The sequence below is a fragment of the Gambusia affinis genome, linkage group LG04, assembly GCF_019740435.1.
Source record: "Gambusia affinis linkage group LG04, SWU_Gaff_1.0, whole genome shotgun sequence".
NCBI classification, from domain to species: Eukaryota; Metazoa; Chordata; class Actinopteri; order Cyprinodontiformes; family Poeciliidae; genus Gambusia; species Gambusia affinis.
The window spans coordinates 14,312,166-14,327,906 of NC_057871.1; the positions used below are offsets into that span (position 1 = coordinate 14,312,166).

The window sequence follows — 15,741 nt, forward strand, 5'->3', positions numbered from 1 at the left end:
AAGTCCTTCCAGTTTGTCACGAATCCTCAAGACTCACACAAAATCAACAAATCTCCACATTTTTTCTGATTTTACTGCTGTTTTTTTCCTCAAAATCATTGAGCTTAAGTGACTGCTGCTTAAGCCTTGTAGTCCATGATGGCTAAGGGAAGTAATAGAGTCACATTTAACCTCAATCATTACAGCAAATATTGCAAAAATTCCTTACAAATATTTCTAAATCACAAAATGTGTGATTGTGATTGCAAAAAAACAAAACAAAAAACCCCCACAAAAACAATCAAAATCCTGGATGAACCGATAAGTGAGAAAAGATGTTCAATATGATTTAATTTTAAGAAGCACTTATTAAATGCTGAAACAAACAGCTTTTTATTAGTATTTTAACAGTTTAATGGGTTGCATCAATACTTTCTGGCCCTTTAAGAACATTCAGATTTTTTATTTGGCCCAAATGAAACTGAGCTTGCCGCCCCGTTTTGGCTAATCCTTTGGTATTTTCTCTCATTGCAGCTGTTAGATGTTAAGATTCAGAGCGATGAAAATGATATGACCAGGAAAACGTTCTTAATCTTGATGTAAATATTAAGAAAATAATGTTAACGTTACACATTTTTCCTGAGTTGTCTCAGCAAGAAAGTGGGATTTTCAGTTCCACATCCCATAAAGCCCAAAGCTGCTGAATCTATGTAGAAAGTCTTTGTGAACTGTAACAGGCATGCAAAGCCAGCTGCATGCAAAGTGATAACTGGTGTGTGAAAATGTGTGTGTTCGTCTGAGATTTGTGTGTCAGAGGGCGGCTGCTGAAAAGTAAACAAATCAGCCTTTCTGCCGCAAATGATACACTTAGTAAGATCTCTTAAGTGTGTAAGGGCTTTTAAAGCATCCATGCCACAGCGAGTTAACACCAATTTCTATGATTACAGTTCAGCAAGAACAATAACTCCTATTGATGCAGCTGAATGTATTAGTTATTGTGAGATGATGTGGAGTTAAAGGAGATCAAAATGATTTGCCGGGTTTCTCTCTGTGTTTGGTATGAACAAGACACTGAAGAAAACTTAATTAGGTGTTGTGTGAAAAAATTGTCCGGTGCGCTCTTGTGAGTTTTATTTTTTTAGATTTGTAAAATTTGCTGCAAAAACCTGTATATGAATTAGTTAAATAAAAAGGCTGCAAGACAAAAAAGGAGAAATTAATTAAGAGAAATATAAGTGTGTAATAAAAATTAGATATATATTTAAATTAAAAAAATATGTTTTAATTTTTTTTAAAGAATTTTAAAGGATAGATTTTAAAATAATTTTAAAATAAACATTTTTTTTAAATAATAAAAAAATACATACTTCTATGCAGCTCTTTCTATATATATATTGATATATAGATTTAGCTATATGGATATATGTATGTTACAATCTCAAAAATTACTTCAAAAATGATGGAAAGTATTGATCACATGACAAAAGTCAGAGACCTTGTGAAGCTGAAACTGGTAAAAGTGTTTTTATCTATAGTGAGTCTGTTTTTATGAGCAGTTTCCAAAAACACACGCGATCATAGTTCTTATTATCTGTAGAAAGATCCTGATGAAACCAAAACTGAACAGTTTGGCCATAATAACCATCATTACATTAGAAAGAGAAGTGGGGTGATGTGCTGGAGTTTTGCTGCAGGAAGATTTTTTGCAATTTGCATTATAGGAGAGAATATTATGTATAAATATAAAAACAACACCTTTGGAAACTTCCAGGAAGTTAAACTGGTGGATCTTCCCAATGAACAATGATGCTACGTATGTTGTTTTCAGGAAGCTTAAGGAAAACAGTGACTGTTTGAGGGATTGTGTGGTCTGTTTAAAAGACTATTGAACTCTAAACTAAGGACATTAATGTAGACAATTTTCTTTCTTTTGTTTTTTAAAAACCCGTCCATTGTCTGTCCAACAGAGATGACTTCTGGAGCGGCACGCAAATAGAAATAATTCAGGTGATCCGAAATGTCCTAAAACGTTACATTTTTAGTCTGACTTGGTGAATAAAATGTTAATACATAATTATTCATACTCCTTTGGGTTTACAGTGATTTGAATTTCACTGACATGATTCTTCTGACTGGAAGAACTTTAAACGTTTTAACTCTTACAGAGAAACTGTGAAAATTAGGGTCCTGGCAAAGAGGTCTTCCGAACTCAAAGTCTTGAAGCTCATCACTAAACTGTCATTAAAAAAAAATAAAAATCACAAAGTTGCAAAAAGAAAGTGTTAAAGAGGTTGATTGCTGTGAGGCCAGTAAGGATTTTGATAAGAAGGAAATCAATCTGAAATAGTTTCAACAAATAGAAAAACAGATCCATTTCCCCCATAAACCTGCAGGGTATAAAAATTCCGGGTCTGACTGAATATAATAAGGAATTATATATAGTAGTAACAGATACACATGCTGCTGTTATCGGGGATAAAATGTGATGGTGTTTGGCTGCCAGACGCCTCCGTGTCTCGTCTTTATTTGCGTCCATCAGTCTCTGTCCCGGCAGCACTTCTGGGCGCACAGCTTATCGGCTCCCCGTGTTTACCCCTAAATGGATCCCCATTAGCAGCAGAAAGCCGAGGAGGGGGTGAGATCAGGGCCTTTCCGCCGCTGTTTAGTCCCAAACAGCGGATCAGCTGGTCCGCGGCGCAGACAACACTGAAGGAGCCGCGGAGACGCGCCGATCGGTGCCGATCGGCACTTTCATTCAGTTCACAAACACTCAAAGGTGAAACCTGATAACTTGTAAATATGTAACAATTTTCACTGATTTTAGGTCAAAATATTTTAAAAGCAATAAAATATCCCTGTGGTATTTTCGCTTATCGCGTTGGCTGCTGGGGATGTAAAGGAAATCCCCACCTGGATGCTGAAGATATTCTCGCGATGTTTGTCCACAGACTTGTAGTTGCTGTTTTTCACATTAAGACGCGAATGTGTGGCTGTAATTATACAAGAATGGCCTTGGGAAACCGCCGATCTGAGACTGGAGGAACAATTACGCGAAGAGAAAACAGCAATTGATGCTTCCCCACTCTCATTTTCACACAACGTTTTGGACAGTTTGTCTTCCCCGATGATAAGTTCAGCAAATACCTGGACAGGTGTTAGAAAAAGAGCGAGTTGGGACCGAGTTCAGACCAGAACTGCCTCCAGCCGCGTGCGAGTCGCCGCAAGGTGGAAGTGATTGTTAATTGAGCTCACCGGAATAAAACCGCAATCAGGCTGCAAACAGGATGTGGCTTCCTCTTTTTCTGTTCCCCAAACATTTCAGGTAACATTTAGTTTTGGTAAGAAAACGTTTCATTTTTCGTCTTTCGCCAAAATGAAACATTTAATTACGAAGTAAAAAACACACGTCTTTATTAAGTATATTACAGAACGTTATTTATTTTAACATCTAACATTTTAAAGTTACATTTTACAAATCACTGCAGGCGGCGGTTTGGTGAAACATTTGATAAAATATTATATTTTGATTAAAATCATCCAGCATCATTCTTCTGTCGGCTGATATAGAGAAACGCTCATTTATATCCGGCATGAGTCAGTAATGAAACGATGCGAGAAAATGAATTATCACACCCTTAATAAAACGCATTAATTTGTCATTTTTAGAAATGTTCAAATTGGGCTTCTTTACCAATGAACGGCACATCTGTATGTGGATTTTAGAAAAATGTTTAAATGCTGCAAATTGGAAACGTTTCTGACTAAGTAAATAAGATTTTACGATCTAATCAGAACCAGTTCCACTTTTTGTCGGTCTTTTAAATAATAAAGGGCAAAGTAAAAGATTGAAAATGATCTTAGTAAATATACATAGTTAAAATTTTATATTTTTTTTCCGTCAGTGTATCATAAATATCTGTTTGAATTTATTAAACACTTACTTAAGTTTACTACTTCTATCCAAAAACTAGTCTGGTGTCTAAATGTATCAGTTCTAATCAGAAATATTGAACAGAATTGATTAATTTGATTTGATTTTTTTCGAGATGAATGAAAAGCTGTTGGTGTACTGCAGTTTTTCCTCATTTCTCTAAATCAAAGGGGAAGCTCAAACCTGGATTTATTTTAAAACCTAAGAAAAATCCAGGTTTCATGACCTGTAAAATGCGCACCCACTCGCCCATTTTGGAAACCTATACGGCATAATGGGGTGGTTGTCATGGCAACAAACATATTGCAAAAAATAAAAACAAGAAAAAGACCGAAAGTTAAAAATTGAATTTGTAGCTACTTACAGTTGAAGCGGAAACCTGTTCATTCAGGACGAGAGTTCGCTGCAAAGTCAAACGGATTTTAAATCTTTTTACCAGTTGAGTTAATAAACTGGAATTAACTTTAGTGTTCAACAAAAGGACAAAACTCGAATTTATCCAACCGCCTTTGAATCTATGGACAAGTAAATACGTTTTTATTTGTATAATGTCTTGAGGTATTCTTTGTGAATTGTCTGTTGCATATTAATCAACAGCCGACCGTTTCCAAAGTTTTTTGTGGCGGAGGTAAAACTTTCAAAATTCAGGACGCGCATCTTCCCTTCCTGACCATTTATTTTATTTCAGCTCATCGTTGTTTTATTTTGGGGAGAATTTCATTCTCAACTTCTGTTTGAGGAGCCGTGGATTTCTGCCGTGGGAGTCACCTGTGAGAAAGAATAACTTCGCTCTGCAGCCTGAAATAGCACCCTTCCTCTGAAATAATAAGAACACGAACCTCCTCCCCTCTTCAAAAATGTCCCCGTCCATTTTCCTCATCGCTGTAAATGGTGAAACTTGTAGCAATAATACCCCCTTCTTTCAGACAAATGCCTCCCCGCTGTCTTCACCTCCAGCCCGGCGGCCCCTGAAGCCTCTCGGCTGGGGATCTCTGCAGAGCTTTTCTGCGCTGACAAAAAAAATAGTGAGAAAGAAAGAAAAACCCTCCTGAAGGAGAACAAAAGTGACCACATTTTCCCTCTGTGTGCCCTTCTCTGCTCAGAATAACCCGCTGCCTGTCGCTCAAATGGGAATATTAGGACGTCAATCTCACGGCCCCGGTGCGCTTTTGTCTTTGCTGAGTGGTCGGCTCTGCCTACCACACACCCTTTGTCCGGCAATCCAATAAGAGCCATTATTCCTGCTTTCCAAGCCCGGCTGCAGCTCGCTCTTCGGGGGTATTTTAGGTGCTTAATCGCGTCCTTTTAAGGAGCTCAAATGGAGAAACACTTCCTCCTTTCAAGGCGCCTGGCACAGGGACAAAGAGTCCCCGTGGCCCGGCCTCCTCCAGCAGCTCCCCTCTTAACATGTTTATGTGCAAAATTCAGTTTCCAATTTGCAGCCGAGCATCTAAATCTCTGACCCCATGGAGGTGACACATTTTTGTTGCCTTCGTGCTGTATTACATTAATTCTTATGTATTTAGGCGGTCAGGTACGCACAGGAGTATCTGAGCTGTAGTACACAATCAAAACGCCTTGGCTCTTTAATATTTTATTTGAATAAATGTGAATAGACTAACAATTCTCTGTTGAACCAAAACACCTTTTGTCTCTAGAAAAACAAAAAGTAAAATTGTAATACCAATTATTTAAAAATCTGTTAGGGGTTCTGGTAAGACAAGCGCCATTTTCCCCCTTTGTGCTTTTGCCTTGCGGCGCTAAACAGGGGCGCAAGTTCTTGGACCAAAAATTTAAAAGAAAAAAAGAACGTCCACCTTGCAGTGACATTCAGCCTCCACGCAAACTCTTGTTCTTTGGCCCGAACAGTTGAGTAGAAAATACTGCCATTCAGACATTTTGCACCAAACTAGTTGATAAAAAAGAAGAAGAAGAAGAAGAAAAGGAAAAAGTTTGGTAAAAAGGACACTTGTTCTGTTCTGGAGAGGCTACCAGGCACGGATCCCCTGCAGGGAGCCCTGGCAGGAAGTGACCGCTGTCCCTTGATGTGTTTGGGCCTGCGGGGAGCCGCTGAGACCGCCCACGTTTCCCAAGTTCATGTTCATGAAGGCGTTCGGGGTGCTGGACGGCGGCAGGGCGGGGATGCTGGTGTACGAGCAGCTGTAGTTACTGTTGTACGCCGGGCTGCTGTAGGCATAAGCCGGGTATCCGTTATAGCTGTACGGGTTGGAGCCGTAGGGCGCGGCGGTGGCGGCGTAGCTCTGCGCACCGCCCAGACACGGCTTCCCGTCTCTCACCAGCACCGGCACGGCAACGCGCCGCGGCGGGGGCGGGTGGTGCTGCTGCCCGGCCGCCTCCAGAGACTTGTCCTGCCGCTGGCGCTTGCATTTGTAGCGGCGGTTCTGGAACCAGATCTTCACCTGGTTGGAGGTGAGCTTCAGGGTGGTGGCCAGGTGCTCCCGCTCCGGGGCGGACAGGTAGCGCTGCTGCTTGAAGCGCCGCTCCAACTCGAAGACCTGCGCCTGGGAGAAGAGGACCCGCGGTCTCCGCCGGCTCCTCTGCTTCTGCACCGGCCTCTCCGACTCACCGAGCCCGCCCTCCGCTGCGTCTTCCCGGGACACCAACCCGCAGTTCTCTGGGTGAAACGGGAGAGTCGAGTTACATCATTGTTTGTTTCTAGCACTTTACTGACATAAGGTGGAAAATGAGCTGGAGAAACAAGCTAAGGTTGTTTTTTTTTTTTTTTTAATAATCAACTTATTTTTATTTGTTGGCATTGAATTAACTTCTCTATTGTGATGTTTTAGTTTTATTATTTTACTTTTTCCCGTCAATTTATTCTCGGTGTTTTTTAGAGCGCTTTGGTGCTGATTTATGTAAAACCCAGTTTAATTTAAAATAGGAAAATGTCGGAATAATTCTACATCTCGCCACAAATGAACCCGGAACGGATTTCAGGAGCACATCATGTTGACACAGTGAAACGTCACATCTCACCACAGGCTGAGACCTTTTGAAATACTGTTTGAGAACGTAATTTATTCAACACACATTCATACATTGGCCACTACAGATAAACACTGCCACAAATCCCACATTTGTCCATCTGTCATGAGTCAACAATGGAAGGATACACTATAAAAATGAAATCTGAAGGGCCTTCAATTTTAGGCGTTAAATGTTTCACAAACACATCAACTTTGTACATATAATGTTTAAGATTAGTTATTCTCAGTCCAGGAGTTTCTGTCTCTATTGTTTGTTTTTTAAACATGTAAGGCAAACCTGATTAAATAAAATTATATTTATCTAATTTATTTAAGCAAGAACGTTTTATAATTGCCTGCATAAACTAATTTATGTCTATTAAGAGATGGATTTTTTTAAATTACCCAAATAAATTGTCAAAGTGATTTTATTGGTTAAATTTTAACCATCTGTTTCGTCAGTGTAGGTGTCACAACACATTATTTTTATTCCATTTTTTTTTTTGTATCTGTAAACGTAAGAATTTAAAATAAAGCGAAATACTTATTTATTAATATGTCTATCTCATCAGAATAATGTTTTCCTCTGTTGCTGATAGCCTTGTGTCATTTAATTTTTTAAACTTTACTCCTAAAACAGTTTTTTTCTGTAATTAACAGCCTAATGAATCTTCGACTTTTCCTAATTTTTTAATAATAAAATGTCTGCACGTTTCGAAGCTGAACAGTTGATATCCATCCCGTCTGTGTTTATCAGCGCTACTTCTTCGTGTCACTTCTTTTACAAGCCTCTTTAAACTAATTGTCGGCTTATGGGCCACACATCATAACAGAGCCCGGAGTAAGAGGCGCGCAGCCGAACCACTAGAAAGTGTTTGACATGTGCGCACTTCCCTGGATCCGTCTCAGCCTCCCACCATTTGAAAGCTCTTTATTGGAATAACGTCGGAACCTGCTGCTCTGTGAGGAAAGGTAGAAAAACAGCCCTGAATCTTGCTGTTTTCAATAGTCTTAGTATAATTTAGTGTGTTTTTCATCTTGATTTGACAAAATTGTGCTTATTTTTGTGTGTGGATGTCAAGCGATAACTCACACTACAATGCCCAGGTGACTTCATAAACAAAAATTATTTAAATAAATTAATAAAATCCAGACACATTTTTCGGGACATCAGTATTGAGTACATAAAAAACAAAAAAACAAAACCCCCACCATAATTAGTTATTATGATTTAATCTTTCAACAGATTAACATTGCATTTATCATATCGTTTATCATTTATCGTGAAATATCTTGTCAAGATAAGAGTATTGATTTATCATTATCACATAAACTTCAGTTAATGTTAAATAAACTATTAATTTTTACTGATTTCTACAGTTTTTTTTTCATGAGACCATCAGTAAACATGAGTTAATTCGAAAATATATTTAAATAAACACATTAATTGACCAACATATTTGATGTGTATTGATGATTTTGATGATGGCATTGGACTAAATATAATCACTGGTGCCTGTATGATATTTTTATGGCTTTTTATTTTTTATGTTTTTATTATGTAAAGCACTTTGAGCTGCCTTGTTACTGAAATGTGCTATAAATACAATCAATGGTTAATTATTTAATTTTGTGGCGTCCTGAAGAAGTTTATATCAAATAGGAATATTTTTCAAGACCAGCATTTAAGTTTAACTAAAAAAGAAGTAATAAATAGTTTCTATCAGATTTTTTTTGTTATCACAACAGTACGACAAAATATCGTGGTAAAATTCTCAGTTCATATCGCCCAGCTTTCCTCAGCTTCTAAAATAATGACCTAAGTCCTTCTCTTTCTTTCTTTCATTCATTCTTGTTGTCAAAAGTGATTTTTTTTTTAATTTTGAAGGAAAGAGGTTGTGATTTTTATATATATATACTAAAATCACTTTTAGTATATAAAGGTTACGTAGGCCATTATTTTAGGAAGGTATGGTTTTGTTGACCAACATCAGTTAATGACAGTAGAGCCCAACGTGGATCAATCCCTCTGTGAAATATGGGATCAGTTTTTGTAGCCAAATGATTCCACTCTTTAACTCTGTTTACTGAAGTTCCTCTCCGTCAGAGAACGGTGTGGATGTGCTTTAAACTCACTGCTCTCCTGTGCCTCCAGCTCTGCGGCCTCCAGCTTGGCTCCCTGCAGCCCGGGATGGACGTACATGCTCGGGGAGAGGCTGGGGTCCCCGCGCTCCTCGTCGCGCACCGCCAGCGCGCTGAGGTACGCCAGGTTGTCCTCACTGTCCGAGAAAGAAGGGCTATCCCGAGGGCCGGCCAGCATGCATGACGGCGGGCTTTGGAAGTGTTGTTGCTGCTGCTGCTGCAGCTGCAGCTGCTCCTGCTGGGACGGAGAGCGAGTCAAGTGCTGCTGGCTGTGGACGCGGTGCGGGAGCTCCAGGGAGCTGGACTGTTGCTGCTGCTGCTGCTGCTGCTGCTCCAGCTTGAGGATATCCTTGACGGAAAACGGCGTGGAGGTGAGCGGGCTCTGCAGCATCATGTCATCCAGCTCCAGCTCTCCGGCATCGACGAAATGAAGCCCGCCGAGTAACATGCACTCCCCTTCTGCAGTCCCCGCTGTTTCTCAAACAATCCACCTCGGAAGCGTCGGTAATTGGAGGTCCGCTAAGCTTCTGGAATCCTTCATGGCCATAAATCGCGGTAAAACACGGCTATTATCACCGGGTTCGTCCATGCAGCCCTCATCTCTGACAGATATAATGTCGGGCTTTGTGAGGAGAGTTCGGACCGGAGTTCGGACCGGAGCGTCTCTGCCTCTTTTTGGAGCGAGGGGGAGGGGTGTGTGTGAAATAGAAAGTCCATGCGGGACGGAGGAAGAACCCTGGGAAGGTGGGAAGTACGTGACGTAACCGCACGTTCCCCAGTTTTATTTTCCACATGAAAAAATCTGCTAGACTCGGTTACAGACACTGTTTCTGGGAGCGCATTTGGACACATTTTACGCACATTTTGTACCGGGAAACATTAAAGCTCCCTTGTTTACGGCCCCAAATGTAACTACTTTTAACTCTTTTAGACTTTCACTTTGTGCTGAGCAAACTGTTTTGTGCTAATATGGGTTCCTGCACTATCAGTAGGCCTCAGGAAGAGGAGCGACTCTTCCAGCTGCTTCAAGGCCAAGGTTTCCCAAAAACCTTTGCTTGTAATTGTTTACTTTTTACATGCGCACAATGGGGAGCTTATGGAAGAGAGGTTGAAGTTTAGCTCTTTATCTGATTTTAAACTTTCATAGCGACACATCGTAACTCGAGGTTAGAATGTGGTGATTTAATGCAGTGTTTCCCAACCCAGGTCCTCAAGGCACACTGTGTTGGCATGTTTTAGGTATTTTCTTGCTTCAGTCCAGCTGATTTCAATTGATGACTGATTAACAGGTGTTTGTTGAACTGCAGTCAGTTGAATCAGGCACATTAAAGCAGGGGAACCACTAAAACATGTAGGACAGTGAGCCTTGCGCGGGATGAAACTAAATCCAAAACCCCGTTGTGAAACACTCAAAATGTGTTAAATATTTACACTTTCACGCACAGAAGAAAACATAAATACAAACTTTCAGACTGTAGCACTGACGAATCCTACACAGTAAAAAATGTGGTGTTAATATTTCAGTGTTAACCTAATTTAATCTAAATAGAGTATTTTTAACTATATGGAGTGTAAATCGCCTCTGACATCGGAGTTAAAAGTCAGAGTAAAATGCTACATTCACGCAGTGAAACTTTTGACTCTGCCAAGTGTCAATAACGCCACGTAAAGATTTTTGGCAACGAAGAGGAGGAAGAGGAAGAAGAAGAAGCACCAGTTTTTTGAAGTTCGTGAGGCGGCTATTTCCATTTTGGATTCTGAACGAACGGAGTTTTGCTACAGAAAAGGTAAGTAACTTTTAACAATCTGGTGTTGGTAACGTATTTTGATATTAATTGTGATGAAGAACGATAATATAGCTTCTGTTGCTATCCACTAAATATGTTCGCAACTATTATGCGGGAGTACTAGAGTAGCAAATGGTTTTGGCACCATGACTTGGTTTGTTAGTGGTGAAAAACCCCTCCATGTCTCCTCATTTTTGTTCCCGTTTTATTCCATTGTTCACATTCAGGGTAGCGGGAGAAAGCCGAGGGATAGCCCTATGCTAGACAAGTTGTCCACCTCGAAATATTAGCTGTTTTCTTCCGAAGGCTTTCAAGGTAAGAATACTTAACTGTTATAAATTTTAATAGTATTAATCACTTTGCCTTTTGCCAAAGGCCCAGATTCGTGGGTACTTGGGTCGTAGCACCACACGAGTCATGTTAGCATGGTTAGCATCATGGATGTAGCAGCTAATAGGCGGCATATTGCTTGTATTGATTATGTTCAAGTGTATCGGGAATATAAACTCAGTTTTCAAATGGCATTATCTTTGAATCATATTTATTAACTATTAAACTATGTCTTGCATGGTTGTTTATTTTGTTATTCTTTTTTCCAGCAGAAAAGTGTCAGAGTGATGTATGCTCAGGGGATCTTTGCCCTATTTCCCTATCTGGAGGACCAAAACTTGGATATGTGAGTAAAACGGTTTTAGCAACATTAAGCATATATATTTACCTTCAAAGATGTTTATGGAATGGTAAGTCTGCTTGTATTTATTGACAGGAGCATTACTATGATCCAGAGAGCGATTCAGGATACCTTGCTTGGCGTTTAAAGACTATTCAAAGAAAAACTGCAGAGGAAAGGGGTGCCTCAGGTAGCAAATCTCCCAAAAGTAAGTTTTCTCAATATTGAGTATATATGTAAAGTAATGTAAAATCTGTGGCTGGGAGTTAGAAACTTTCTTTTTAAGGTGGTGGACCAGGCCATGGTCAATCCAGGGTTTTCACTGCTGACAAAGTGCTGTCAGATGAGGAAGTGGAAGCAGCTATTGCTGTTTTGAAACACTCTGCTGATGATGACACTGTCCGTGAGAAGATGAAGGCTACCTTCCATTACCGTCATTCAATGGTCAATGATGAAAAGAAAGCAGCAGATGTCTTCTCTGTCTTTCCAAGATTTCTGGAGACACCAGGACTGGTAAGACAGTTTTATCTCTTACACTACTAAAATACTTAGTGGCAACAGTCATAGGAGTTTGTCCTGTAACTTGTGTATCACCAGTTTGAACCCCAACTCTTTCTAAATTGTTATGTCCTTGGGAAAGACACTTGACCTGCCTTGCCTGCTGGTGGTGTTCAGAAGGCTTGGTGGCACAAGCCCATGGCAGCATTGCTTATGTCAGTCTTCCCTTGTGCAACTGTGGCTACAATGTAGCTCACCACCATCAGCATGTAAATGACTAAATGTGGTGTAAATCACTTTGGAGTCCTCTGGACTTCATAAAGCACTGTGCAAGTACAGGCCATTTACTGTCTTATTACTGTGTGAAATTCTTTTTTTTATGCATTTCAGATAGAACAAGATTTCAGACTCCTGTTTGGCGAAGGCACTGCCGATAAAGTTTTGGAGAAGTGGCCCACCAGTCTCAAATCCAAGGTTATAAAGGAAAGCCATGGCCTGGTACCCACCACTGAGCTTTTGGATTTATTGCGGAATGCAGAGTTGGCTGCTGAAGCTGAGAACGGTATGTTGGTCTTCTAGGTAATTATGACAAATTCATATGTTTGATGATAGTAACATGAAGCTGTTGGTCTATAGGTTGGGATAGTGACATGTCTGCTATTTTGCTTCTGCTGCATCTGCTACCACCATCTGCACAAGGACGAAAGAGGCCGAGTAAGATGTCTGCATCTCAAGCAGTGGATCACCTCATCAGATTTCTAAAGGTACTGCTTAACAGTTGCTTAAAGATAAAAAAAAAAAGCAGAATTCAGTCTCTTCATTTTTACAATTCAAAATTTTATTCTGTCTGATCTTCATTCAGAAATTTGTCACTAAATACTTTTGTCATGTTTTTATTTTTATTTTTTATATAGGTTGGAACCAGTGTGCAGCAGCATCTTGACAAAATCACCCATCGTACCCAGCCCTACCTCCTTGGCCAGGGATCCATCCAAAGCAGTATTCACCCATTCTTCATTGTGATTGACAACTATGCTATTCCATGTAAGGCAACATGTTCAGTTGGAGCTCTTGATGAGCTCTTTAAGACCCATTATGTGTTTGGTACGTCATACAGTGCTCCCTTGACCAACTTATTGATTTATTTATTTATTTGAAATGCCTGTCTTTTACCAGATCAAGTCTGTGTTCATAGTTAAAGACAAATTGTTGCTGCTTACATTGCCTTTATGTACAGTATCTTTTTTAATGAACATTTTCATGCTTATGAAGTTACTAAAATGATGCAAGGTTTTGTTGTGTTTGATGTCAACCATCTATGTTATCCGAAGCCCTTTGACATACAAATGTCATATGAAGCAAATGACACTGCTCTTTTTGTTTGTCCCAGCTATCTTTGGTGAACATTGTTTTGAAGATGGTTAAACTGACACTGTTACAGTAATTATGTCACTGGATCATAAAGTTGAATAAATGTTGTCACTGTGAACTTAAAACTTTGTGTTTATTGTGATTGGTAGATTTTATAAAAGCCATACAATGCTAAAATTTAGCATTATATAGTATATGTGTAAAAAAAAACTAGAAAGGAAAAAACAACAACACAATAAAGTGTAAATTTGTAAGTAAATTTAGTGTAAAATTAACTCCATAAAATAACAATATTACTCTGAAGAGTGTAAACAAACAATAGTGTTAAATAATTTGACTCACTGACTTGTTGATTTTGACACTAAAATGAGTAAAATTAACTCTGAAAATTTGACACTGGCTATAGAGTACATTTTACACTATTTTCGAGTGGGACCAAATGTTATCTGAAACGGAGTTAAATTCAACTCTATAGGTGTTAAATTGACACTTCGTTTTTTACTGTGTACATAAGGGCGAACCGTGTTTGCGTAAAATGTCTGCGTTTGGGATTTTCACTGTGTGACTGTAAAGATGTAAAACCAGCATGTATAAAACGATCTGTTGCTTCTATTTATAAAAGAATATAAACAAAGTGTAGCTAAGTATGACACGATCTTTATTATCCTCCAAATGACATTTCTGTTGTATCGTAATTTTTCTGCTAAAACGGTTGAGTTGAGATGTAATTTTCAGACCATCTTTTGCTCAATATGTTTTCTGCAGCGTCATTTTGTTTGCTTGTTAATTTAGCTGATTAGTAAATGCAACTCTTGTAGCTTTTAAATTTAATTCATTCAAAACAGCTCTAACTTAAGAGAAAGAAAACCAATGGTTTTTGGTCATGTTTAGAAATAGTGGTAAAGTTTTTTTTAATTGTTTTGAAAAAGTAACTTTTGAGAGAACTTGTTGTCACAGCCTGATATCTGGTTCTCATTCTGTAATTATACGACAGTTTGGTCCAGTTTTGACCCGTGAACCTGACACCGGATACCGACACACTCTTAGAAAAAATAATCTAATATGCCCCTATTTCATACAGTCTCAGATTTTGGCACTTAAAAACAGATCGCTGTTTCTCCACATAGATGTCTAGAAAGTGGAGACATCCACTTTCTACAGATCTGTAATTTATTCTGGTGCTAAATCAGTGATTTAAAAAAAATATATTTTAATCTTTTCTTTTTTTAGTTACGGGAATCAGGGACTTTAGAAATGAAGTGATGTGCTCTCTACTTTCCTAGTTTTAGTGAGAACACGAGCAGCTGCAGCTGTCAGATTATGATGATGATGATGATGATGATGATGATGATGATGATGATGATGATAATAATAATATATGTCAGGTTTGCCATACATTTAGAAACTGAAAGCTGTAAAATTCAGTTCAGATTTATTGAAGAAAAAAGTGAAATAACTCCGTAGTTTAGCTCCGATGATGAATCTGGACTCACCTCCAGTGTTATTACCAGCTGTTTCGTATGGACATTTTCTTCCAGTGCTTATACAGTGCGCAACACATGAGGGAAGAGCTTAACATGCCAATAAACAACCTTAAACTCGTCCGGTGTGACTGAAAAAAAAAACTTTTTTTAGCTCCAGCTTACTGAAGGCGTCCCCTGCCTGCCTCGCTCTGCAGAGGCCGTGCAGCCCGCTGTCCTCCTTTTCTCGCCTGTCGCATTAATACTCGCACTGGGCCGATAAGCAGCCCCCTCCCCGGGGCAATTAAAATTCCTCCACGAAAACTTCCCGACGTTTTTAGCGCGGCCTAATCTGCTCCTATCAGCTCCTTTCCTCTTTGCTCGCCTGCTTGTCACCCCTCCGTCTCCGTGTTTTCCTCCGCAGGTGGATGAAATCCCACCAGAGGGCTTGACTTCATGCTCCACCGGAAGGTCAGACCCGGTGGATTCTGAACTGAGTTCTGTTTGGATCAGATGATCAATTCATTGGGAATTGCTGCGGCTTTCTGTTAATAAATTATTAATTGTTTTCATTTAATTTTCTAAAACGTTTGGACTACTAAATGTTAAATCACTCTTTTGCAGAAGAAAACTTTTGAAATTTGAGTAAATTCTTTAAAATCTTTTCTTTCTTTGTTAAAATATATTTGAATTGTACAAATCTATTTTTGAAACATATTTTTTCCCTTTTTGTAACACTTGGAGTGTGACTGTAGCTGTCCTGATTTATATCTGGTTGGAAATGCTCCCTACTTCTCATGACAATTTATTTCACTTCCTGTAGTTTTGTTTTTACTTCCTGTTAAAAGAAAATCATTCCTCTCTACTGTAACCCTGTGCTTGCTTAGAAAGCTTAAATACAGTTTACTTAGAAGTA

At 39.2% G+C, this 15,741-nt stretch overlaps 2 protein-coding genes across 2 annotated transcripts; one reads left to right on the forward strand and one right to left on the reverse strand.

Annotated features, from left to right (window-relative positions):
* Nucleotides 1–4,956: 4,956 nt before the first annotated feature.
* Nucleotides 4,957–10,268, reverse strand: LOC122829207 (homeobox protein Nkx-2.5-like). Its single transcript, XM_044113577.1, has 2 exons — nucleotides 9,034–10,268; nucleotides 4,957–6,545 (listed from the first exon to the last, which is right to left on the reverse strand). Exons 1-2 carry the CDS (start codon nucleotides 9,485–9,487, stop codon nucleotides 5,899–5,901), a joined length of 1,101 nt encoding a protein of 366 aa, XP_043969512.1. The 5' UTR covers nucleotides 9,488–10,268; the 3' UTR covers nucleotides 4,957–5,898.
* On the forward strand, nucleotides 9,654–13,375 carry LOC122829289. The gene is made up of 8 exons (XM_044113726.1): nucleotides 9,654–9,790; nucleotides 10,711–10,826; nucleotides 11,426–11,502; nucleotides 11,593–11,704; nucleotides 11,783–12,009; nucleotides 12,385–12,556; nucleotides 12,631–12,758; nucleotides 12,909–13,375. The coding sequence occupies exons 1-8, from the start codon at nucleotides 9,654–9,656 to the stop codon at nucleotides 13,149–13,151; spliced, it is 1,212 nt and encodes a 403-aa protein (XP_043969661.1). The 3' UTR covers nucleotides 13,152–13,375.
* The last annotated feature ends 2,366 nt before the right edge of the window (nucleotides 13,376–15,741 follow it).

Coding starts and splice junctions, on each gene's coding strand:
- LOC122829289 (XM_044113726.1), top strand. CDS start 9,654: ATGTCGGGCTTTGTGAGGAGAGTTCGGACCGGAGTTCGGACCGGAGCG. Junction 11,705..11,782: donor AGGTAGCAAATCTCCCAAAA/GTAAGTTTTCTC, acceptor TTTCTTTTTAAG/GTGGTGGACCAGGCCATGGT. Junction 12,557..12,630: donor GGCTGCTGAAGCTGAGAACG/GTATGTTGGTCT, acceptor GTTGGTCTATAG/GTTGGGATAGTGACATGTCT.
- LOC122829207 (XM_044113577.1), bottom strand. CDS start 9,487: ATGTTACTCGGCGGGCTTCATTTCGTCGATGCCGGAGAGCTGGAGCTG. Junction 6,546..9,033: donor GCTGGAGGCACAGGAGAGCA/GTGAGTTTAAAG, acceptor CGTTTCACCCAG/AGAACTGCGGGTTGGTGTCC.